General features: G+C 40.4%; 1 protein-coding gene across 1 annotated transcript; it reads right to left on the bottom strand.

Annotated features, from left to right (window-relative positions):
* Nucleotides 1-8,430: 8,430 nt before the first annotated feature.
* LOC131244076 (single-stranded DNA-binding protein WHY2, mitochondrial-like) lies at nucleotides 8,431-24,866 on the bottom strand. The gene is made up of 8 exons (XM_058243737.1): nucleotides 24,813-24,866; nucleotides 24,603-24,729; nucleotides 24,408-24,505; nucleotides 24,212-24,304; nucleotides 23,383-23,477; nucleotides 23,157-23,230; nucleotides 21,181-21,269; nucleotides 8,431-8,880 (listed from the first exon to the last, which is right to left on the bottom strand). Exons 1-8 carry the CDS (start codon nucleotides 24,864-24,866, stop codon nucleotides 8,758-8,760), a joined length of 753 nt encoding a protein of 250 aa, XP_058099720.1. The 3' UTR covers nucleotides 8,431-8,757.
* Nucleotides 24,867-26,377: the final 1,511 nt, after the last annotated feature.

Below are 26,377 nucleotides of genomic sequence, written 5' to 3'. Positions count from 1 at the left end.
GTTTCATTCATTCCGTTCATCCATTTTTACAGATCATTTTAGTGCTTGATCCCAAATAATAGAGGGATATAAATCTCAGGTGGACCACACCATAGGAAAAAAATAATGATTGGATATCCATCATTAAAATCCTCCTAAGGCCAGCTGTACTGTTTATTTGACATTCAATCTGTTTATTAGGTCATACAGGCCCAGGGAAAAAATAAAGATCAGCTTGATCCAAAACTTTTAAGGCCTCGAAAAGGTTTTCAATGGTCGACGCTCATTCAACACTGTTTCCTGTAATGTGGCCCACTTGAGATAGTGATATATCTACTTTTTGGTCCCATACCATAAAATTATCTGGAAAACTAGATGGACGGCATGGATGAAACACATACATCATGGTTGGGCCCACAGAGCACCGACCATCAGCCATTGGCTGATGGCAGGGGGAGTAGCCGATCCGTTCCCGTGTTACACGAATTTCCTGCGAAAGCCTTTCCCAGGAAGTTCCTGCGCTGGGAACCAGGTGGGGCCCACTGTGATGAATTTGAGAAATCCTCTCCATCCATACGTTTTTTGAGTTCATTTTTGGACATGAGGCCAAAAATGAACTGTACCCAATTCTCAGGTGGGTAGAAAATGTGGAGGTGTGACCCACCCATGGTAGGACCCACCTACCAATTTTCCTATTTCAAAAAAATTTTAAATTTTGTGGAAGTGTGGCCACCCATGGTAGGACCCACCTATTAATTTTTGAGGCCAACGTACCCCTGTGAACACCGTGACAAGGGCTGGACCGGCTCACCACGTTAGGACGTTCAGGTCAGACAGATTTTCTAGACAGACTATTTTCTTTAAATTAATTAAAATACTTATAAGTATCCAAAAATCATGAAATTTTATGTAAGTATGGCCTAGTACCCATGGAAGGACTATCCTGTGAATTTTCAAGGCCAACAAGCCCCTGTGTTGTCCGTGGTGCGCGGCCTGGAGTGGCCGACCAAGCTGGGATGCCCATGCTGGGGCGTCCAGCCTTGGCTGGCCGTCCAGGCCACTTTGTGGGCCCACCTTAATGTATTTTATATCCCACCGTTCATCCATGTGGGGTCCATAGGGGACTTGATCATCCTCCCCTTCAGTAGCATTCAATTGAGGCCCATTGGATGAGTTGTTGGGGCTGAATACCTAGGCCCATAGGGCTGCCCACCACGGGACGCCTAACCCATTGGGCTGCTGCTTATCTGATTTATGTGTTAAATCCACTCCCTTCATCTGATGGACCCCTCCTGTGACATGTATGGGTCACCAGGAACTAAAATAAATATATAAATTTATTAATTTTTGAATTTCCAGCAATATTAAATTGTGGGTGGGCTGAAATTTCAGCAATAAGCCCATAGTTACTGCCCATGGATGAATGTTTTGGGATAGTATGGTCCACCAAATTTGGGAACATTATTATATATATCTTGCCTTATTTTTCATTAGATTTTGGGCTTATTCAGTGCATATTTAAGGCCCATTTCATTTGGACACATGGCCCACTTGAATCGTGGATCCCGCTCGATTTTGGTCTCATAGCCTAAAATGAGCTCACAAAACGGATGGACAGGGCGGATTCCATACAAACATCACGGTGGGCCCCACCTGGTTCCCAGCGCAGGAGCCTTTCGCAGGAAATCTGCGTCCTGCTAATGACACCCAGCTGGAACGCGAGTTGCGTGCGCCCCCGCCCACAGGAAAAGTTCCTGAGATTGGAAGCTACGTGGCCCACCGAGATATCATGAGAAATCCACGTCCATTAGTTTCTTCAGTTCCTGTTAGGACAGGGCGGGGATTGGCTGCTATGGAGCCCGCCGTGATGTTTGTTTTATATCCACGCCGTCCATCCATTCTACAAATCATTTTATAGATGATGAGCGCAGAAATCGGGCAGATGGAATGCTCAAGTAGACCACACCACAATAAACGGTGAGGATTAAATGCCGACGGCTGAAAACCTCTACGAGGTTACACACAAGTTTTGCAGCCACCTGATATTTTTGTTATTATTTCGTGGAGCTCTACGTGACCTTATCAATCAATAGGTTGGATGGCAAATAAACATAACAGTGGGATCTAAGATAGGGTTTCTCACCACTACTTCCTGTGGTGTCGTCCGCTCGAGCTTTTAATCTTCTACTTTTTTTTGGGATCATGCCTTAAAATAGATGGACAGCTTGGATAATTTCGCACATATAATTTTATTTATTCTAATACCTTAGTTATTTCAAATTTTGGAGGGAAAAAAAAAAACAGTAGTTTAACAAGTGACTAGCACATAATCTTGACGAAATTCACAAGCTAATATTATGAAAATTAATAAAGTTCTATAATAAATAAGAAAATTATTTTCAAAAAAATTCAATACAAAATGCATTCTGGCCCACATGATGAAAGGTTTGTTCTACCTAATACAAGGTTTGGATGAAAATCCCAACCGTTAATTGGATGTACTCTACTATGTTTGGGGTACATTTTATCATTATACTAATTTCTGATTATTCATTTGGGGCGATGGACATTACATTATCCGTCTCCATGCTAATTCATACTCTTGTTAGCTAAAGAAAGGCTAAAAAGAGGGATAGATTCCTTCCCCTACTTAAAAACGGTGGGAATTGTCCTCACAGGTGGCACTGATGTACTTATCTTGACCATCCAAATTATGGGTCCTATCTCTAAAATCACAGTGATTAAGAAATCCTAACAATGTGTTAGATCCATACGTTCATTGCCGCCAATCAGGTACAAGTACAGGAAATGATATATAAAATAAGGCATTATAAATAGCTATATAGATGGATTTAAGTATATTTGATGGTATTGATAAGATACCCACGTATCTCTACCCATCTTAGCTATATGGATGGATTTAAATATATTTGATAAGATATCTACGCATCTCTACTATTGACAGATTACTTATCATACATGCACAAAATCAAGACTTGCACAAAATCTATAATTAAATTATTTTTAGAATATATTTTTCCATACATAGCTCATTGTGCATCTATTTATTTGTAAAGCTAAATACGAAAGTAATCACAATTTAGTCAAATATTTCTCTCCCTCTTCCATCTTGACATGGTATCAGAGCCTAAAAAGATCAACTCATTCTGCTATGGCCAACAACAACACCCCACAAATTTCGAATGATCTTACAAATTTTGCTGGTAACCTCTTCTCACCATCTGATTTCTCCTTCAATCGGTGCCTCCATTGGGTGGTGGACAGTGGTGCAAGCCACCACATCTGCCACCAACGCGATGCTTTTACCGATTTGAAGCCCATTGCCTCCCCTCACCACATTCGGCTTCCAAAAGGACAAGATATCTCAGCTGAAGGGCTGGGTTCTTGTATTCTCTCCCCTTCTCTCAAATTAAAACACGTTTTCTATGTTCCACTTTTGTCCTTCAATTTACTCTCAGTTTCTTAAGTTTTCCTTCATAATTCTTGTGTTATCTCTTTTTCCTCTAACACTTTTTTATTTCAGGACCCTCAATCGATGAAGCCGATTGGAGCGGGTGACTATGCAACGGGCTCTACGTGTACCGTCCCAATCCTCCCATCATTTTTGTTGCTCAATCTACTGCTAATAAGACCCTATAGCATCAACATCTAGGACATCCCTCCAGTTTCATTATTCCCAGTATTTTTAATTCTCCTTATACTTTTTCTGAATGTGATGTTTGTGCTCATTCTAAGCATACAAGATTACATTTTTTTCAATTATGCCAATAAAAGTGATTCGCGTTTTAATCGTATCTTTTGTAATATTTGGGGTGGTTATCACACCACATCTTTATGTGGAGCTCATTATTTTCTCACAATTGTTGATGATTTTTCTCGCACCACATGGGTATATCTTATGCATTTTAAATCTGAGGCTTACACCCATTTAACGCACTTCTTCGATCTTGTCCACAATCAGTTTAATACCACAGTCAAAATTATTAGAACAGATAATGGACAAGAATTTCTTTCCCATCAATTTCAAACATACATACACAATCACGGCATCATTCATGAACGTACCTGTGTGGAAACTCCTCAACAAAATGGCGTTGCGGAGCGTAAACACTGGCACCTTCTAAATGTTGCCCGTAGTCTTCGTTTTTAAGCACACTTACCTCTACCTTTTTGGGGTGATTGTGTCCTCACCGCAGCCTACCTCATCAACTGCACCCCTAGTCGCACTCTCCAAAATAAATCACCTTTTGAAATTCTGTTCAATAAACCTTCAAACTATGATCATCTTCGGGTATTCGGATATCTTTGTTATACACAAACTCTCAGCGCTCACCGCGACAAATTTTCTCCCCGGGCCACTAAATGTGTCTTTCTTCGCTACCCAAGCACACATAAAACTTACAAGCTTTACAACCTCAATACTCAATCCGTCTTCTACTCTCGAGATGTCACCTTCCATGAACTAATATTCCCTTTCTAAGATCTTCCTGACACTCCTTACCTTCCCGCTCACATCATTCCTCTTCCTATTACTGAACCCTTTATGTCTCCTTCTCCTGATTCCCCGACCTCTTCTAACCTTCCTGACTCCCCTGACTCTCCTAATTCATCGACCTCCACAACCTTATCAAACACATCTCCACCAGCTCATCACCCTCGCCGCACCATTTCTCGACCTGTCTACCTTCATGATTATATCTGTCCCACCTTACATGCGGAGCCCACGACATCTACACCTGCTTCACCGGCTTCAGGTACTGCTCACCCTTTGTCTGTTTTTCTTTCATATTCCCATTTTTCTCCCTCACATATTACTTATTTGACTGCTCTTACCTCCTGTACTGACCCTCCATGCTATTCTGATGCTATCCGTCACTCCCACTGGCGCGAGGCAATGTCTGCTGAGCTTCGTGCTTTAGAGGATAATTCCACCTAGACCCTTGAGCCTTTTCCTCTTGGTAAGAAACTCATTGGGTGCAAATGGGTTTTCAAGACAAAACTCAAAGCCGACGGATCCATCGAGAGGTACAAAGCTCAGCTCGTTGCCAAAGGACACACTCAGGTTGAAGGACTTGACTACCATGAGACTTTTGCTCCGGTCGCCAAAATGACCACAGTCCGCTACTTACTAGCAGTTACATCTATCAAAAATTGGATTATTCATCAGCTTGACGTCAACAATGCCTTCTTGCACAGCGATCTTGATGAAGAAGTCAACATGACACCACCACCTGGATATTGTCCTCAAGGGGAGACCCGTGTCTATCGCCTCAGAAAATCCCTCTATGGCCTTAAACAAGCTTCCCGAAACTGGTTTTTTAAATTAACCTCTATGCTTCTTGATGCAGGTTTTCATCAGTCTCAGGCGGATCATTCTTTGTTCACTCTCATCACTTCCACCAGCATAACTCTTGTCCTCGTTTACGTTGATGACATCCTGGTTACTGGTAACGACATCTCTCAAATTGAGCTTTTTAAGAAAATTTTCTCCACTCACTTCAAGATAAAGGACCTTGGTTCCTTAAAGTACTTTCTTGGACTCGAAGTTGCTCGCTCTCCCGAAGGCATCTTTCTTAATCAGCTCAAATATGTTCTCGACATTCTCTCTAATAGTGGACAACTTGATGCACAGACTGCTTTTTGTCCTATGGAGCAACATTTGAAGCTTAATACTCAAGATAATAACCTTCTCCCTGATCCTGGCCTTTACCGTCGTCTTGTTAGCCGTCTCATCTATCTGACAATCACCAGACTAGACATTGTTTATGCAGTCAACACACTCAGTCAATTCATGCATACTCCTCGGGTCCCCCATATGACTGCAGCTACCAAGAGTTCTCCACTACATCAAAGGTTGCCCCAGCCAAGGCATCTTCTTTCCTTCATCCAACAGTACACATGTTACAGCTTATACAGATTCTGATTGGGCCAGTTGTCCCACCACCCGCCGCTCCACCACCGGCTACTTTATTCAGTGAGGCACCAGTCCGATCTCATGGCGCACCAAGAAGCAGAATACAGTTGCTCGCTCTTCCGCTGAAGCTAAATATCGAGCTATGGCCGTCACAACCTGTGAACTCACTTGGTTAAAACAATTTCTTACTGATCTTAGTATCTTTCATCCCGAGCCATTCACTCTACATTGTGACAATCAATCTGCACTATATATTGCCCACTATTCTATGTTTCATGAGCGTATCAAACACATTGAGATTGATTGCCATATTATTCATGACAAAATTCGCTCGGGCCTCCTCCAAGTTGTACACACTTCTTCCAATGAGCAAGTCGCCGATATCTTCACCAAAGCTTTGGGACATGAACTTTTTCATCATTTTTCGCGCAAGTTGGGCATTACGGACGTCCATCCGCCAACTTGAGAGGGAGTATTGATAGATTTCTTACCATACATGCACAAAATCTGTAATTAGATTATTTTTAGAATATATTTTTCTATACATAGCTCATTGTACATCTATTTATTTGTAAAGCTCAATACGAAATTAATCACAATTCAGTCAAATATTTCTCTCCCTCTTCCATCTTTACATCTACCCATCTCTCACCTCTTCTGGATATTCCTGACATTCTTATTTATGAAAAACACTTGTTTTCACAGTGTAGACTTGCATCTGACAAGCCAAGAATTAAGCTGGAATAATCAATTGGGCCACACATGTAAGTTTAACACCGACAGCAATTGTTAATTTGTACATGTGTGGCCCACCAAATACCAGACCTATCTAAAATTTTGGGACAACCAATTGAGATGGTGTGACCAGATGAGCGACCTGGATCTTTCTTGCACATGCAACATGTGTTACCGACATGCTTGTAGCAAGCCTATATTTTAGATCACGCGTACTACTGCAAGTTATAGCTTTCCAAGTTCCATCCTAGTGTCCAATTCGGAGATGAATCATATGATATGATAGTAGCCCACTACTTTCTCTACTCTATACATGTGTTACATCCAATGGTTCAAAAATCCAGATCATCTATCTGCTGAGTCCGACGGTGGATGGAGAATGCCTTAAAAAGACTTCACACATTGTAAGATCCCAGGGTTGATCCTAATCCATCCGTTTGATTATTGCACAGTGGCGTGTTTGATGAGTGGTCTCTAGTCTGACGAAAACGAGGTTTAGAGTGCGATCATGCAGACCTCCCTATAATTGGTGGGCCTCACATGACCACCACAATAGAATTTTGATAGATGGCGCAGATCCACTCTTTCATGATCTAGAGACTTGCTAGTCCATGCACCTCGAAACACTGTGGCATGTAATAGCCTGGCCAGTGTTGTGAGACCACTCAAAACGAAGCATCGACAGACCCTGCCTTGTAGACAGCCTGACCAAAATCAGGCCAGCTTGCTCACTAAGGGCCTGTTTGTTAACTCTGAAAAATAGTATTTAACGTGGAATTGAGAAAATGCTCCATATCAAGAGTTATTTGTTAACGCCGAAATCGAAAAGCACTATGTGATTTTTCATTGAATTCTTTCTGCAATGGGACTCTGGTACTTAATTTTCAGACTTCAAGCATAATTACCAAACAAGTTTTTTGACTTCAGATTTAACAAACAGGGTCTAAGTTGGCCCTCATGCGTTTAAAAGTGATTCAACAAGTGTAGAATTGTGGCCCATGCAATCGAGGGGATAGGCTTGAGTTTTGGACGGGTTCATCTACCCATTAGGCCCACCCACAGACACTGATCTGTGGCCCAAAGCAGAATGGATGAAATAACCTAGAATCAACACCGGATGTACAAGGGAATTAGGTTTAACTTCTTGCTTGTTTTGGAAACAGCGTGCTAATAATCTTTGATCATGAGTATTTTGAGTGTGCCACACCCTTATAGGCTTTATCATAACCTTGAACTGTGGATGGACTGTCCTCAGATGAATAATATCCAATCAAAGTAGTTATGCTAGAGAGAGGGAGGGAGGGCGGATTAGGCGGGTCACAGCCAACAATCCGACATAACAAACAGTTTTGGCCCATGTCATTAACTGATCAGTATTCCACCTTATTAGGTGATCTTCATGATGAGAGACGAGAGACGGCTGTCGCAGATGACAAAAAACAGGCAATATTTTCTGGAGAGTCCAACGTTTCCTTTTTTCCATTTCACAATAGCCATTATTGTTACATGACAGTGACACCAGTCCGCTGACATAAGGTCATAATGCCTTTTTAAATGTGCTCATAATCTATAAGAGGAGAAAGATCAGATGTTCTCACATCTCCTTCCACACAATTTTAAACCTTCCAACAGACAATCGGTGATCTTGTCATCTTATAGATTCAGCTATCTGACCAACCCAAAAAGTAGCCCATCTTTTATGGACCATCATCTTATAGAAAAGATTGACCTTACAAACTGCACATCCACCAATCTACAACAAGCGGAGCACACACCACACGGATTTCAAATGAAAATTGGAAAACACACACACACACACAGATTATACTTCACAACCAACCAATGGATGATGGTGCCTTGATACGCATTGGATGGAAGGACAGAAGGGTGCTTTTTTACAGGGATCCAAAATAGTAAATACTATTAAATCAGGCCTGAGTCATCAAACAAAAACAGATCAAATGGAACTAATCTCTGCCTTGAAAGCCATACAAGCTTAAAACCACACTTTAAAGAAAGGATGACAGATGAGGGGATTTCAGGCTCCTATCAGCTTCATGCATCTTCTGATTTCATACCAACGGACTGAAGACATTGCCCATGTATCATCATCTATCCCATTCTAAATTTGGGTTTAGCTGAAGCTCAGACTGCTTTGGTTTATTCACCTCAATGTTCGTAGGCAGCGAACTGGTGAGCCGGTCCCACCCCATGATGTGTGGCAAGATGTACTGCACAAAACGAAAATCACTGGAGGTTTACAATTCTTGTGGCATGTGAATGCATATATGAACATAATAATACTCCATGCATTCAAACATAGTAGGTCCATTAAAAAAAAAAAAAAAATGGTGCTTATGGAAAGGTTTAGGCCCTGTTTGGTAGACACTAGACACCTAAAAATGAGTTCATCTCGTTTAGTTAAAAATAATGATCTATCAGAGATCTTCATCTCTAATACAAATTCCATTGACATGAACATATCACGTATTAGATATCAAGATCTCTAATTCATTACTGTTAACTAAAACAACATGAGATCATTTTTAAGTGTCTACCAAACAGGACCTAAGAATTTCTAAACTTTCCACTCCGACTTGAATTGAACAGATTTTCCATCGAATAGTTCCAATAGAAAGTCTAATTTTTCAAGATCTAAAAAGTTCAAGCATAAATTCTAACACAAAAATTTAAAACTTTTTGAGGAAAAGGTTAAACCCTTTAAACCATCTAACTAAAACGTACGTTGACTGCAAACTGACAAGTAGTAGCCCTTAATTTCAGACAATAAGGCCATAATGCTTTCCAAACTCCACGCATGCTCGCACATTTGGACTGGCATTTTTCTGCGGTCATTCTACGTTGAGTTTGGAAAATAAGTAAACACTAACAAAAAATGCAACTAGCTTCAATGGAGGCTGAACCAAGGTGTTTGTAATGCATCCCACCCATATGCCAAGGTACTCCAGCAATGAAAATGGGATGCCCCAAAAATGAAGTTGATCTAACAATTAGATGGGCCCCACATGAATGTGGGGGTTTTTAGGTGGTCGTTCATTGCTTTCTATAGTGTGGCCCACCTGATAGTTGGATCGACCTGATTTTTTGGGGCATCCCATTTTCATGGTAGGATGACCTTGCTAGACAGGTTGGATGCAAGGTGTGTCGTAACAGTAACGGTAGGCATAACGATCCCCACCATTACCTCCGCAGGTTACGACCGTAATGGGGGGCATAGTGGCCATTACGCCACCTATAATGGTCAAATAAATATAATGGTCAAATAAACTTTCTGCCAAAAAAATCCTTCAAAAATAAAATAAAGATTAGAAATATTTAGAGGATTATAAATATGTATTCTTTTGTGGTTTTGAACATGTTTATGATGGTATAACGGTCTCAGCCTATCTGATGATTTCATTAACCTAACAGCTTAAATTGCAAGTTGTGGCACTACCCCACTAATGCACATCCCTAAGCATTCGACATCATTCTCCCAAGAAATTGAAATTAAATTCGGATGAATAAAGTTGCCAATTTAGGGGACGACTTGAATGCCCCCAAATAGTCCCAAAATTCATGTGATGTATGACATTCATCCACTAATGTATATTCCTAAGCATTTGATATCACTCCCCCAAGTAATTATTTTTATATTTAAAAAAAATGTAATTAAATTCGGGATGAATAGTGTCGCCTTTTTTCTTTTTTCTTCTTTTTTTTTTTTTTGGGGCGGCGCGCTTAAATTGGCCCCAAATTCATACAAGCTATGACACCCATCCCATTAATACATATTCCTAACCATTTGACATCATTTCCCCCATGATAAATTTTAAGATAAAATTGAAATTAAATTCAGATGAATCATGTCACCAATTTGGGGGACCACTTGATGCCCTAAATTGGCCTCAAATTCATGCAATCTATTGGCACATACGCCGCTAATGTAATTGGCCCAAAATCGGTGGACATTTATTGGATGGTGAAGAATGAAAAATATCCACCTAACTCAAAAAATGTGTCGGCAAATCAGCAGTTAGGATCGTTCAAACAATTTGATTTTGGGATTATGACTTGGCAACAATGGATCCCATAATTTAATTGGTTAATTTTGAGTTAATGTATGTTGCGTGTACAATTTTTTTTCAGGCGCATATTATGTGAGGTAGGGTAACAACTTAGTGGGTGAGGCCCTGAACATGGGGACCATCTTGATGTATATCCATGCCGTCCATCCGTTTTTACAGCTCATTTTAAGGCATGGTCCCAAAAATGAGGCAGGTCCAAATCTCAAGTGGACCACACAGTAGGGATTGAATTCCCACCATTAAAAACTTCTAGAGGATCACAAAAGTTTTGGACCAAGCAGCTATTTGTGTTTTCCCTACATCCAGGTCTATGTTGACCTTATCAACAGGTAAGATGGAAAATAAACATTATGGTGGACCCTAGGAAGTTTTTAATGGTGGGTGGTCAATGACCACCGTTTCCTGTGGTATGGAACACCTAAGATTTGTATCTGCTTCATTTTTTGGACCATGACCTAAAATGAGTTAGCAAAATGGATGATGGATGGCGTGGATATACAACACATACATTGAGGTGGGCCCCATGGTCAGGGACTCACCCACTAAGTTGTTCCCCCATACTCATCTAATCCACACCCGAGTTAATATATGACATGTGAATAAATTTTTTGAGTGCAAGTGTATTAACTGTGATATGCCACCAAAGTATCAAAACTCAAGCCCTTTATAAAACTAGGCTCTTAATGAGACATATATCTCCTTTTCTTTAGAAAGACGAGAGAGAGAGAGAGAGAGAGAGAGAGAGAGAGAGAGAGAGGCAGCTGTAGAAGGAAAAGAAGCAGCAGTGCAGCAGCAAAAACAACAGTGACAGAAGAATCCCAAAACTAAAATGTAGCTGTTGAAAAGTAACTACAATCTCTCAGGAAATGGGAAACTGCAGATTCGAACAATAATTCCATTGTTTGTTTTATAGTGCAGCTTTTCATAGAAATTGAGTCTTGTTTCCATTTCAACTGATTGGGAATGACTTGTATGAAACTTGGATGACTCATGGAAAACAAGCTAAAATAGAGGAAGGATGCAAGAACCATCTGAATGCACTTTCTAGTAACCCAATAGAGTGCAGTAGCAGCAGCGGATAGAGGCTTAGGTGGCTTGGATAAAGGTAGAAAACAATATCAAAAAGTTTTTGATGGCGAACAACCAACCAGTGCACCAAAAGCACCAGACCTGATGGAGAAGGACCGGTTTATCCCTATATGCAGGCTCTCCCAAGCAAACCTAGGCAAGACCTCCCTGTGGCCAACCCCCGCTATGCACAAGTCTCCCCGAATCGCACCCCAGCATGGAGATACAATACATCATTTGAATCACACCAAGATGCCCCTGCATCATCCACTCACGCCGGTGTGGAGACTCGAATAGTGAGCTCCCACTCTGATACCATTTTGATCACAAGCAACCAACTAGTGCACCAAAAGCTCCATAGCTTATGGGGAATGACCAGTTTATCCCTATATGCAAGCCCTCCTAGGCAAACCTGGGCGAGAACACCCCGTGGGCAACATCCGTTTTGCACGGATCCCCAAATCGCACTGTCCCACAGTGGGCCCCACCTCATGGCCATTTTACATCTCACATACCCCACCTCGTGGGCCATCGCATCCCAATGTGGAGATACGGTGTATCATCGAAATCACACCTAAAGCACTCCGAAATTTAAGAAAGATGACATTAAAAAATGGCGGACTGAAGGATGTAAAGAAATTGCAGCCCAAGTCTCTCCACATATTAAACACCAAAGAGATTGAGCGGGAGACTAAGGGCCTGTTTGTTAACACTGAAAATTTTACTTAATGCAAAATCCGAAAAGCGCTCGGCGTTTAGTGTTGTTTGTTAACACCAAACGTGAAAAGCACTTCGTAATTTTTTCGGCAACAGAGGTCTAGCTTTATGTTGAATCCAGAATGCGCTCCGCAGACTCTTTTTAAAAAATCCAAAATTGCCATGCACGACAGAGATTTTCTCCTTTGCGTAATACACAACTCAACTTTTAATGTGTGGCACTTCTCTGGGCCCACTATGATTTATGTGTTAGATCCACACCGTCCATCAACTTTTCTATATCATTCTATAGCATGATCCCAAAAATTGAGACACATCCAAAGCTCAAGTCAACCACACCACAGCAAGAAGTGGGAATGTAACGACTACCGTTAAAACCTTCTCGGGGTCCACTGTGAAGTTTATTTGCCATCTAACTTCTTCATAAGGTCACACAAACTTGGATGAAGGGAAAACACAAAAATCAGCTTGATTAGAGCCTTCTGTGGCTCCAAGAAGTTTTCAATGGTGGGCACCCAATTACTACCGTTTCTTACAGTGTAGCCCACTTGAGCCTTAGATTTGCCTTGTTTTTGTCTTATTCCCTAAAATGATATGGAAAAATGGATGGACAATGCGGATAAAACATATACAACATGGTAGGCCCCATAGAGCCTTTTGACAGGAATGTCCATCTCTAGCTAAGATCTTGGTGGGGGTAGTACGCAATCTCCACCCGGATTTGGGGGGAGCAGATTAGGTGAGACACTGGATCCACCGATGTGGGTGTGACCCCTAACTATGGAGCCCACTGTGATGTATGCGACTACATCCACACCGTCCATCTGCATTGAAAGCTCATTTTAGGGCATGATCAAAAAGTTGAAGCAGCTCCAAATCACATATGGACCATAGTACAAGAAACAAGGGTGATTGACTGTTAAAAACTTCTTGTGGGCCACAAAAGCTTTGGATCAAGATGATATTTGTGGGTCTCTTCGTCTAGGTGTATGTGACCTTACCAACAGGTTGGATGGCAAATAAACATTTCGGCGGAATCCATGAAGTTTTCAATGATGAGGATTAAATCACTACTGTTTCCTATGGTGTTGTCTGCCTAAAATTTGTTTCAACTTCATTTTTGGGATCATGCCCTAAACTGTACTTTCAAAATGGTTAGGCGGTGTGGATTTAAGGTACACACATCACTGTGAGCCCCACAGTCAGGGTCCACCCACGTGGGTGGATCTGGGTCACAAAAAATGAAGCAAATCCAATTATCAAGTGGGTCATACCATAGGAAACAGTGGTGATAGACCATTATTGGGCTACGAAAGTTTCGGGCCGCATGAGATTTGGATCATCCTCATTTTTGGGATCATTCCCTAAAATGATTTGGAAAAATGTATGGACGCCGTGGATAAAATACATACATTATGACGAGGGCCACACAACACCGTCCAAGGGGCTACTGATATCATCAGTACGCAATTCAGATCCACCGAGGTGGGTGGGACCCCTGACTGTGGGGCCCACCGTGATGTATGTGATTACATCTATGCTATCCATCTGTAGTAAAACCTTATTCTTGGGCATGATCTAAAAAATAAAGCACATCCAAATCTCAGATGGAACATAGTACAGGAAACAATGGTAAATGACCATTCAAAATTTCTTGTGGGCTACAAAAGCTTTGGATTAAGACGATATTTGTGTGGTCTCTTCATCTAGGTCTTTTTAACCTTATCAATAGGTTGGATGGCAAATAAATATTCTAGTGGAAGCCATGAAGTTTGTAATGGTAGGGATTCAATCACGACTGTTTTACAGGGGTAACTAAGTCAAATTAACATATTTCAAACACTTCAAACGTTAGTTAACAAATAAGTTGTTCTAGATTCAATACTAGTTTTCCAACTCCAGATTCAGACTTCGGACTTCAGATTTAACAAACAGGCCCTAAGGCGGATTCGATAGTGTATGCCATTGTGGCTAGAGAGGCTACACCCGAGGTTAGTGTAGAGTTGTCACCCGCAGTGAGTCCGGCACTGGAGGAGTTTGGTGATGTTTTTCCTGAGGATTTACCGAATGACCTTCCACCCATGAGGGACATGCAGCATGCTATTGATCTTGTCCCAGGGTCGACTCTACCAAACCTTTCTCATTATCAAATGAACCGTGCGGAGCATGCAAAGTTGAATAAGCAGGTAGATGAGCTCCTTAGGAAGGGTTTCATTCAGGAGAGTTTGATTTCATGTGTCGTGTCTGCGCTTCTCACGCCTAAGAAAGATGACACTTGGCGCATGTGCATGGACAGTCGGGTCCAATGTTGTTAAATCGCATATGCGATCAAATGCACGCATATGCGATCACACAACCGCATATGCGACTGCATATTTATTTTTTATTTTTTTCGAAAAAATTAAAAATATATATATATATGAGAAAAAAATGTAAAAATATATATATAAGAAATTAGGGGGAGCTTTCCTAAGTTAATAGATATCTAATTTTACATATTTAAAATACATTTGAGAGAAATAAAATCAATTAAACAATGAATTAAGTATACATTGTCATCAACATTCAAGAATTAGGATTATTGTGCATTTAAGAGAGAGCAATGTAGATTGTAGAATGAGAGTGCTTGAATCTCGAAAGCCGAATCTTCCTTTAGAGTGCTTGAAGCTTGAATCTTGATCTTCCAAAAGAGAGGGAAACTTCTCTTCTTAAATGAATAAATGATCTTCTTGCTTTAATCTTGTAAAGAAGTAGGAACTAGAAACTTCGATGTTGGAAGTTGGAACTTGGTTGGAAGTATGATAGTAAGTGTGTGTGTGTGTGTGTGTGTGTGTGTGTGTGTGTGTGAGAGAGAGAGAGAGAGATTAATTGTACTTAGAAGTAAAAATATAAGAGAAAAGGAGAGTTAGGGAGTTTTTGAGTGAGAATGTTGCAAATGGAAGAGGTTTGGATGCCTTTTTTATAGGCAAAAGGTTTTTTTTTTCAAAAAAAATAATGTATGGATGCCAATATGCGATCGCATAAATAGCATATGTAATGAGGACATTACGTCATGTACACCCTTACGTACATATCAGAGGAGGAGGTTGGCCGCGCCGATTTCCTTATGGCTAGGCAAGTACCCATGATCGTGCTGAAGACACCATGTGCATGTGCGAGCATCTGGAAGACCCCACACTGGGAAGATGCATATGGGCTGCTTTATGGAGTGATCCAGACTGTTGGATCGGAGGGACACGACGATCGGGTCATTGGATCGCATGGATCACATGATCGGGCCATTGATCGTTGATCGTCCACATCAGTTTTAGAACTTATCATATTTCAGAATTTAGTTTTTGATTATTTTATATTTGGACACATTATGAGTGTTTTAGTTGATTATATTTAGAATAGGGCTATTTTCGTTAAAATTCACAAGACATGCGAATTTTTGTAATTTTTGAAACTTCTTGGATCTATAAAAAGAGGGGGGCATATGACCTTTCTCCCATTGGATTTTGTGATTTTTTTTTATTTTTTATTTTTAAAAAAGAGAGAAAAGCTCTTGCTTTCTTCCCTCATCTTTATGCGATTTGAAGATACTTCCATGCGATTTAGAAGGAAGATTGGTGCAAGGCTAATCTTCATCAACGGAGGCGCGAGATCTCCACCTATCCTCACACCATTTTCACTTTTCTTCCCCATCCAGGTATTTTCTTCAGGTTCTTCATTCTTCCTATCACAGATCTTCGTCTTTTCCCAAACCCAACCTTTCCATACCCATCCACAATCCAAATCCTAACCGACCTAAATTCATCCTCCCACTCCACATGTGTGACCATACGGCCACACGTGTGAATCCCACCTACCCCTTTTGGTTTCCCACCATCGTTATATCAAAACTCATTTCTTCCATTCCCGAAACCTTAACCCTAAACCTAAACCTAAAATTCATAATTTTCCTACTTTCCCAAATTACTCAAACCCTAATTTTCACCCTAGGTTGTATTAGGTTTCCTATTTTGAAATAGACTATACCATATGCTAATTGTATGTCCCTACATCCATTAGATCATAATTTCTTTTTATTTAATGATCTTACGTTACGATGTTGGTAGCTTAGGTCAGGAGTGTGCATGATTTTCTTTTGATTTTCATGATCTTTGTGATGAATATAGCGACGTTTGTATTTTTTCATTAAATATCTTAATTTGGTTATTTGATCTCACATGTTACTTAGTTCATGCATCGGTCCTGCATTAATATGCAATCGCATATTCTCGCATTTTTGGCATATGTAAAATGCATAGGAGAATTTGCATATGCGAATATGCAGTCACATTTAACAACATTGGTTGGGTTATTGACAAAATCGCAGTCAAGTGTTGGTTTCCCATACGGCGACTTGATGATATGTTAGACATGATGGCAGGTGCCACGATTTTCTCAAAGATGGACATCAAGAGTGGGTATCCACACATGCGTATTCGCTCAGGGGATGAATGGAAAATGGCCTTTAAAACGAAGGATGCGAGTGGTTGGTCATGCCTTTTGGTTTGACTAATGCTCCGAGTACGTTCATGTGTGTGATGGCCCAGGTGTTGAGGCCTTTTATAGGGAAGTTCCTATTGTACTTTGACAATATTCTCATTTATAGCACCTCCAGAGAACTATATCTCCACAATCTGAAGCAAGTTTTCGAGATCCTTAGGAAAGAAAAATTATATGCAAACCTCAAGAAATGTTTGTTCATGTCATATGAAGTTATCTTCTTAGGTTTCATAGTTTCATCAGAATGCATGTTTAGGGATCCCGAGAAAATCAAGGCCATTGTGAGTTGGCATGAACCGCAGAACATTCATGAGGTACGCAGCTTTCACGGCTTAGCTACCTTCTACGGGTGGTCCATCAAAGGCTAGTTCCATAATGGCCCCCATCACAGATTGCATATAGAAAGGGGTGTTCAACTAGACTAACGTCGCGTCAAAAGCATTTAAGGAGATCAAAGGCAAGATGATAGAGGATCCTGTCATGCGCCTTCATGACTTTTCTAAAGTCTTCAAGGTTGCTTGTGACCCCTCTAGTGTAGGTATAGGTGGAGTATTTTGTCAGGAGGGATGCCTTTTTGCTTTCTTTAGTGAGAAGTTGAATGAAGCAAAGCAACAATACTCTACTGATGACAAGGAATTCTATGCAGTAGTCCAGTCCTTATGTCATTGGTGACATTTTTTATTACCGCAAAAGTTCGTTTTATTTTCAGACCATGAGGCCTTACGTTACCTTAACTCCCAAAAGAAATTAAACCCAAGGCATGCCAAGTGTGTTGAGTTTCTTCAAAACTATTCGTTTGTTCTAAAACACAAGACCAAGGTCGAAAACAAACCTGTTGATAACCTTAGCCATAGAGTAACGTTAATTCAATTTATGAGCACTGTAGTCACTTGATTAGAGTTTGAAGGACGAATATCCCACATGCCCAAACTTCAAGAAAGTATATGCTTCACTTTTGGATGGTCAGATGAATGATAGTGGGTTTGTCCTGATTAATAGCTTTCTATTCAAAATAGGCAAACTCTGCGTTCCCCGCACATCCCTACGGGATTTCCTTCTTTGGGAGCTTCACGCCGATGGAGTAGCCGGTCATTCAGGTCGTGACAAGACTATTGCCTTTGTAGAGGACAGGTTTTATTGGCTAAGTCTCAAGCAAAATATAGCCAAAATTATAGAGCAATGTCGGACTTGTCAAATGGCAAAGCAAAAAAAGCAAAACACAGGCTTATACACACGTTTGCCAGTGCCACACACCATAGTAAGACCTTAGTATGGACTTTGTGTCTGGGCTTCCTAAGAGAATCAAGAAGCATGATTCCATTTTCGTGGTAGTGGACCGTTTTTCTAAAATGGCCCATTTCCTACCATGCTCAAAGATGTCTAATGCCTCCAACATCGTGAAGCTATTCTTTGCGGAGGTGGTTTGTTTACATATTTGCCGAAAACTATCATGTTTGACAGGGATGTTAGGTTTATAAGTTATTTTTGGAAGACACTTTGGCACATGATGGGCACAAGATTACAATTTTCATCGGCATACCATCCTCGAACTAATGGTCAGACAAAAGTGGTCGATAGGAGTTTAGAGAACCTATTACAATGTCTTGTGGGTGACCATACCAGGACTTGGGACACAGTCTTACTTATAGCCAAGTTTGCATATAACAGTTCAGTCAATAGGGCAATAGGTATGAGTCCCTTTGAAGTTGTGTTTGGTTATAAGCCTAAAAAACCTATAGACCTTGTTCCCATGTCAATCTCTCATAGGCCTTCAGAGTCTACAAATGCATTTGCACGCCACATTCATGACTTGCATGCGGAGATTAAAAAATGGATTAATGTAAGTAATGAAAAATACAAAGAAATTTGTTGACTCTCACCGTTGGTTCAAAGAATACCATATAGGCGATAAAGTGATGATAAGAATAAGGCCTAAATGGTTTCCACAGGGGACCTTCAAAAAATTACAAGGCCGCAGTACTGTACCATACAAGATTTTGAAAGGATTAGGTCCCAATGCGTCCTTGGTAGATCTTCCACCTAGTATGGGTATTGGTGCTACATTCAATGTAGAAGATCTTATCCCTTTCCAGGACCCATCTCCTGACCTAGATGATGAAACGCCCAACTTGTCCCATTGCACATGGACCTTACCTGACCCATCTTCCCAGCCTTACCACATTTACCATCCATACCTACGAGCAGAGAGGAGATAGAGGATATTTTGGACAAGCAGGTGGTTTCCACTCGACATTGGGGCTTTTAGAAATATTTATTCAAGTGGAAACATCGACCAATTTCAGATTGCACATGGCTCATAGAGGTGAATCTTCAGCGACTTAACCCAGATCTTTCGAAACAGCATCGCAGCTTTATTTCATCAAAGGCGAAATCTTCTCAATCGAAGGGAGTTAATGAGGACATCCGATTATTTAGAGTGCAGTAAAAGAGGAGGAGATTTACCCAGCCTTCATTTTGGCTCGATGACTTATACATGGGCCCAGGTGGGCAGCACTGAGGACTTGAAGACCCCACATGCATGATCATGCATCTTACATTAGGAAGATGCATGTAGGTTGCTTCTTTGAAGAGCTTTGGTCGTTGGATAGTGAGGACACAACGATCGGACCATTGGATCGTGTGAATCCTTCGATCGGGTGGATGGATCATTGTGATCCTTGATCACTATGGTCATTGGTATTAGGATTAGCTAATTTTATGTTTTTTATGGTTATTTATATTATAAGATGAGTTATTTTCAGTTTATTGCACCATGGGACATGAGGTATGTTTTTTTTAAGTGAGGGGTATTTTTGTCAAAACACGTTTGTTGAGACTACAAGGAGGGGACGTCCAGCCATAGCCCATAATGGTGGAAAGAAAAACAACTCTTTTGCTTGAAAAAAATCCCTCATGTGATTTGAGATTCTTTTGTGAAAAGAGACTATTTGGTGTGAATCCAAATGTGTAAAGCCTAGTTATCATTTTCATCTCTATCTTATTCTCTTCTAAAAAGTATTTTTTTTAAATTCTCAAATCTTTCTTCTCTACCACTTTCTTCTATAAACCCTAAATCCATTTACCATTTCCTTCTAAACCTAAGCCCGTTACCTAAATCCACCTTTTCCTAGCCATCACTCCAAACCCAACCCATCACCACCAGCCCCACACATACAAATAGGATCGTACAACCATATGGTCAGCCCCTTCCCTCCGTTTTCTTCCTTTTCTTCGATCCATCTTTCTATCCTATAAACCCAAGTCTAAAACCCTAAACCCCAATTCCCTACGAAACCCTAATCCCACAATTCCCAACAAAATCCTAAATCCTTAATTCCCAAATCATAAATCTCCCATTTTCCCCAAAATTCCCAAAACCCCGTGAAATCATAACACTAGAATTATGCAAAATCTGCCCATTGAATTAGAACCATACCTATGCTAACGCGAGAGTTTCAACCTCTCATTGAGCCTTAGATTTTCATGCTTGTGTAGGATTGTGAATTAACGTAAATCTAAATTTTATTATATATTTAGTATTCTTTTAATCATGGTAGAATGGCATGTTATTATAATTGACTTACTTTGATTGTTCGTTAATAATCTCCTGCTTCCAAATGATTAGATCACATGTCCTGCATCAGTTTTTTTCTTCTTTTTTCCGAGATACCATGGAAATCAATTTGACACATTGATTTCCATGATTTTCTGGGGGAAACTTGGAAAAGAAAATTTCTTCCACAATGTAGTCTTTGCAAGCAGAGGAGTGGGACTGCACACAGGAATCATTTTCATTTCCAGGGTATTCAACGTCCCTAAATGCTCAAACACCACACTAAAGAAAATGCGGGTGTTGTCATTGATTACCAATTATTCAGATAATTATCAGGACCCTAAGATGAGATTGCTAAGAAATAGGAACTCATAACTCTAATTGTGCGTGCACACGAACACAACCACAAATTATTTCAGCTCAACACCAGGAAAGAGCTGCCAGATGTGAAAGTGTGATTGTGTGCATGCGCGCGCGCGCGCGCGCGTGTGTGTGTGTGTGTGTGTGTGTGTGAGAGAGAGAGAGAGAGAGAGAGAATAAAAGTGACCAAACAGGCTGACATCAAATCTTACAGCAAAAGATGTGTGCATCACAGCAAATTCGGCCTTTGATACAGGAACAGAAAGACGTTCGTTGGTTTTCAGGTTGGATTGGGCAACACCTGCACAGAGATAGCACAGAGAATATGGATGAAATCAGCATTCTGCAGAAGGGAGGAGCTATTATCTTAAAATTATTTAAGATCCATGAATTTAGTGAATTCTGTATTTGAAAGGGGGAAAATATCATTTATTTCTTTCTTAAAAATTAAAAAAAAAAAAGAGTGGAAAAGAAATATCAAGAACCATCGATTAAAAGTGAGTAGAAAGTAGGCCTGTCAACGGCTCAGGGACTGGCATGCCCATAACTGGACCCACCTAAAGGGGTCAGATCCTATCTGGTTTCCTTCCACATACCATATTCAAGGTACAGGACCCAAATCTGATCAGGAATAAAGTGCCCAATCCAACCCTGCCTAATATTTAAATGGCTCTAAATTAATGGACCCACAACCAACCTGATTGTTAAACAGGTCGGATTTTAGGATCCAGACCTGTTTAAATCATGCAGGGCATCTCAGGTACCTATGGAGCTGGGCACCCGTTGACAGCCCTAATAGGAAATGAAAGTATACAATGCCGATTAGTTGTAAAGTTAACAGCAACCTACCAATACATTAGAACTTTGTTGCCATTGGCATGATGCTAACATGCCCTTTTTTTTTAACAGCAACCTACCAATATATTTATAGATTATATCAATATAATGAGTATTGAATCTCTATCAAAGATCATGAGATATATGGCATCAGAAAATTAAAGACAATAGATTATATCAATATAATGACTATTGAATCTCTATCAGAGATCATGAGATATACGGCATCAGAAAAATTAAAGACAATTAATCTGGGGATGAATGAGCACTTGGTTCCTATTTATGTAAAGAAATATATGCTCTTTGGGCTTTTCTCAGTTTAGTGTATAATTGCACAAAATGTGAAGTTAAGCGGCCGCAGATTTGGGCACGAGAACAGGGAAGCATGTGTTTCAAAATGTTAGTGAGTATAAATAGTTTGAAGTGGGAGTGGGAGGAATAATTGAAGCTGGAGCAACAAATGGTTAGATGAGCTCCCACTTAGAATCTTGCATTAGACCCACTCCCACTTCCATAGCTGTTTATCCCTGCCAGAAACAGATGCTTGCTCGCTTTCTTGCCGAATTTGTTCCTGCTTCTGCAGCTATAAGCCAAACTTTTTCCTGTCAAGAACCAACAAAGTTGCGCCACATTCAAGGGGGCCAAATTTCTTCAAAATGCAAAGTGAATCAATGCCATCATTGAGAGGTTTAATGAAGGAGATGCTCCAGTAGAAAGTCAATGGATCCCCATTCATGGCCTTTATGAAAGATGGGGTTTAGGGAGAATATGGGTATTTGGACCCTTTCACATCCCAAATCCACTCGTCACATTGGCTGCGGAAAGCATCATTCCCAGACCAACCCTCTATCAGGCGATGTATCACATGCATCTTCATTGAATACACCCATAGCATTCCAAAGCTTGAGTCCTCGTAGATATTGAATTGGGAAGAGGGGGTTGAAAAAGTGCTTGGCAAAGAATGTCTTTGAAAGAAATGAAAGAAGCCAGTACTAAATAGCTCAACATAGAAACTAAATACGAGAAAGACGGTGAAAGATATGGTTCTAGCCTCCACTTGTTTTTTCTGAACAATTGACTGTCTTATCAGTTTTTGTCATTTAATTATTTCTTCATTAACCAGAACACCCTCACTGCCCATGTTTTATGTTCCACATGCCATACAAGCAATCATAGATCTAACAAGCATGAGATTTAAAAAAAAAAAAATTTAAAAAAAAAAAAACCCTAAAATAAAATATAATATACTAATAGAATTAGAAACATATATGCCAAGAAACCAAATTGAAATTCTTCCTAGCATAAATAAACCAAAGGATAGTAATAGGCTAAGATTGGGTGGAAAGCTTACTCAAACTAAAGAAATAGCCACCATCATCTGACATTGGTGCGACCGATAAGGTCTTTCTCACTTGACCTTCTAGGCTGTAATATCCAAGGGTCATCAAAACACATAATAAATCATATGTACTCAACCTAGAAACTTGTGACATTTCTCCATATTTTATATCATTGTGAGAGTATGATGGCAATATGCATTGTTCAGCGGACTACACAAAGTAGTAAAAGGACACAACCTCGTATTCTTTGAAGGGTCATGGAAAATTTCGCAAGAATCACCAGGACCTAGGCTCATCAAAGATCCAAGCTCTGTGGCTGATAAAGCAAAGAGCTACAAAAATGAGAAGCCAATTAGTTGGTCAGAATTTGGACAAAAGAAAAAAGACTCATTATGACAAGTTAATCTGAATTGGTAAATTGAACTTGTCAGGCAAGATTGCGAATATCAGCTAATTAAGTTCGGATAAAGTTATAACTCCTCTATTTTCACAATAAATAGATCGGCAACAAAACTAAATGCAATGTTGGTGACCATATTTTAGGGTTGTCAACAGGCTAGACCAAGGTCTATAAAAGCCCAGCTCACAAGTAAAACATAGGCCCGAGCCCAACCCTTTACGATTATCCACAGACCACACCCGAGCCCAGCCATCTACTTTTGTGCAACATCTAGGCTGCTTAGGCATGCCCAACCATGCATCTTACAAACTATCGGTACAAAATACCCTTGAAATCCTAAATGAACCAGCCTTGAGCCAAAGGCTCCGAGACACAGTCCGAGCCTGGCCCAATTAGTAACAGGCTTTAATTTAGGCCCAATTCCTGTGGTCAGGCCTAATATGCCAAGACAAGCCCAGGCCCAAAGCAGACTAGGACAAAAAGTCCAACAGACCAACCATGCCAATCAACAACCCTACTGGATTTCCTCTCTTTCATTGTATTGTGCAGCATGATCCATAAAATCCCTTCCAAAAAGGGAAATATATATATATATATATATATATATATATCCATAAAATAGGATGGAAATCTCATGAGGAAAAGCTATTGTTAAATGGCTATTACCTGCCTCTTCTCCCAATCATACTTGCGTTGGCCAATAGCAGGCATGAATTTCAGCATCACCAAGCCCCTCTTATCAACACGAAAAAGCCCAGACTGGCCAAGATAAAGAACAAATGGGAACACATTCAGACCTTCTCTATGGCTGTCTCATTCAGAAGCACGGCACAAATATAGTACCAAGAAACAAAAAGCATACAGTTATCTCTTTGAACTTTGGAAGCACTGGTTCCAAAACGAGTGCAGCTTTTCCCTTGAAAATTGAATAATCAGCAGACGTTCTGACCGAGTAACTCCCTGCAGTGCATGTCCAAAAAGGAAGGAGCCAGATGATCCAGCCACAACGTAATATATATACTGTATTAGAAAGATGCTTTAGAATATGAAATCATACCATCAGTTGCCAAATCCTTTCTAGCAGTTGAAACAGCACGGGATGTAAGGTTATGGAACCATAGACCATGTTTGTTATTATTAGCTTTCTCCACTGATAGATTGTAACCCAGAGTTCTCCTGTTTAACTGTAGAAACTCTTAATGCGAACAGAAGGAATGATTAACAACATAACGCAGTCAAAACTCCAAACCTCAAGTCTTACATGTACATGCATATTTAGCAGTTTGCAACCCCACTCATCTGTAGCCCAGACCCTCTGCATGGTAGCACACATGCCAAGCTGGGCCTGGCACAGTTATGACATCCAAGCCATCCATCAGGTAGAATCCACCAAGTGGGTTCCCTGGCTTGGAAATCAGACTGGCCACTCATAAGGTGGGCCACAATGTAAGAAAGAAGACATTGGCTGTAAATTTGCTTCATACATGGTGGCCCGCCCTATTTTATTATCCCAGGGAATCCCACAAGCTTGGGCCAACGGATGGGCGGCTCAGACCCTGCACACATGTGCTAAATTGTGTGCCAGCATATAGACAGGCTAGTCTATACATATGTGGGGATTGGCAGGCCTCTGAACATATATCTAAGTAGTACTGCAGCCCACTTGGGTAATCAAACCATTTGCAGAGACAGTCGAGTTGTTTTTCCTTTTCTTTTTTCTTTCTTAATAATCAGTTTCATTTTTTTGAGATTCCAAAGTCAGTTGGAGGGCCCCTGCAAACAGAGGGTGAGCACAACACTTTTCTAGCTCAATGCTTGTTGAATGTGTTTCAGTTAGTCCAGAAATGCATCGAACGACAATTAGCCCATGTTGAAAAGCCGTGGATTCCATGCCAAACAATGGAAAAGGAAAAGAGTTTTCCTTTTCACGTAACGAATTGTGTTGTTTGGATAACAAAGAAAAGGGTGGATTCCACCAAGTAATTATTACACTTTTCCATAATTTCGATTCTTGGCATAAGAAACTAGGTGAGTGTTGAGAGAAGAGTATAAAATTTCCATTTTCTATCCAAACAAGAACTCAAAATGGTAATCCATTGTTCAATAGTTCTCATAGAAATCATCATTGGATAATTATTGGTTTTTCCTTTCTTTCGCCTTGGAGTCCATGTATCAAAGCATGCCCTTAGCGGCACAATAAAGGGAGAAACATGGAGATCATAATGTGGTTTCCCATCTCCGGCACAGCTGCCCAAATCATGGCCTTTTGCACCCAAAACTCTGAATTTTTAACGATTACTTAGCAAGGTATTCTAAAACAGTTGCGTAATTGCCATAACGACCATTACCTAACTGTAACAATGGTAACCATTATGTGTCATGAGGCCATAATGGCAGCCACCGAAAAAAGGGCCCATAACAGTCCATTACAAGGCCCAAACATTTTTTTAAAGGCCGTAATGATTGTTCAAGGGCCATAATGTAACAATAACATTAGTGGCCATTACAGCCACCGTTTCCGTTATGGAATACCTTGGTAATTAAGCTACCTTGAACATGCACTAAACTACCAAACACATTAAAAATAATAATAATAATAAAAAATTTCCACCCTCCTTTGCCTTGGATTCCATGTATCCAAGCATGCCCTTAGCGGCAGAAAAAGGAAGTATGAAGATCATAATGTGGTTTCTCACCTCCTGCACAGTTGCCCAGATCATGGCCTTCTGCACCCAAAACTGTTAATTTTAACAACCACTTAGCAAGGTATTCCAAAATGGTTATTGAACAACCATAACCACCATTACATAACAATAGCATAACTGTTACGCA

Source organism: Magnolia sinica, chromosome 4 (assembly GCF_029962835.1).
Source record: "Magnolia sinica isolate HGM2019 chromosome 4, MsV1, whole genome shotgun sequence".
Classification (NCBI taxonomy): Eukaryota; Viridiplantae; Streptophyta; class Magnoliopsida; order Magnoliales; family Magnoliaceae; genus Magnolia; species Magnolia sinica.
The sequence above is the reverse complement of the archived record's forward strand: the minus strand, read 5'-3'. Positions and strand labels throughout refer to the sequence as shown.

What these genes read in the sequence shown, in the direction of transcription:
- LOC131244076 (XM_058243737.1), bottom strand. Translation starts at nt 24,866, where the DNA reads ATGCAGAGGGTCTGGGCTACAGATGAGTGGGGTTGCAAACTGCTAAAT. An exon ending in AAAGGATTTGGCAACTGATG is followed by an intron (nt 24,506 to 24,602) that starts GTATGATTTCAT and finishes CATGCACTGCAG; the next exon opens with GGAGTTACTCGGTCAGAACG. An exon ending in ATGATTGGGAGAAGAGGCAG is followed by an intron (nt 23,478 to 24,211) that starts GTAATAGCCATT and finishes TCATTTTTGTAG; the next exon opens with CTCTTTGCTTTATCAGCCAC.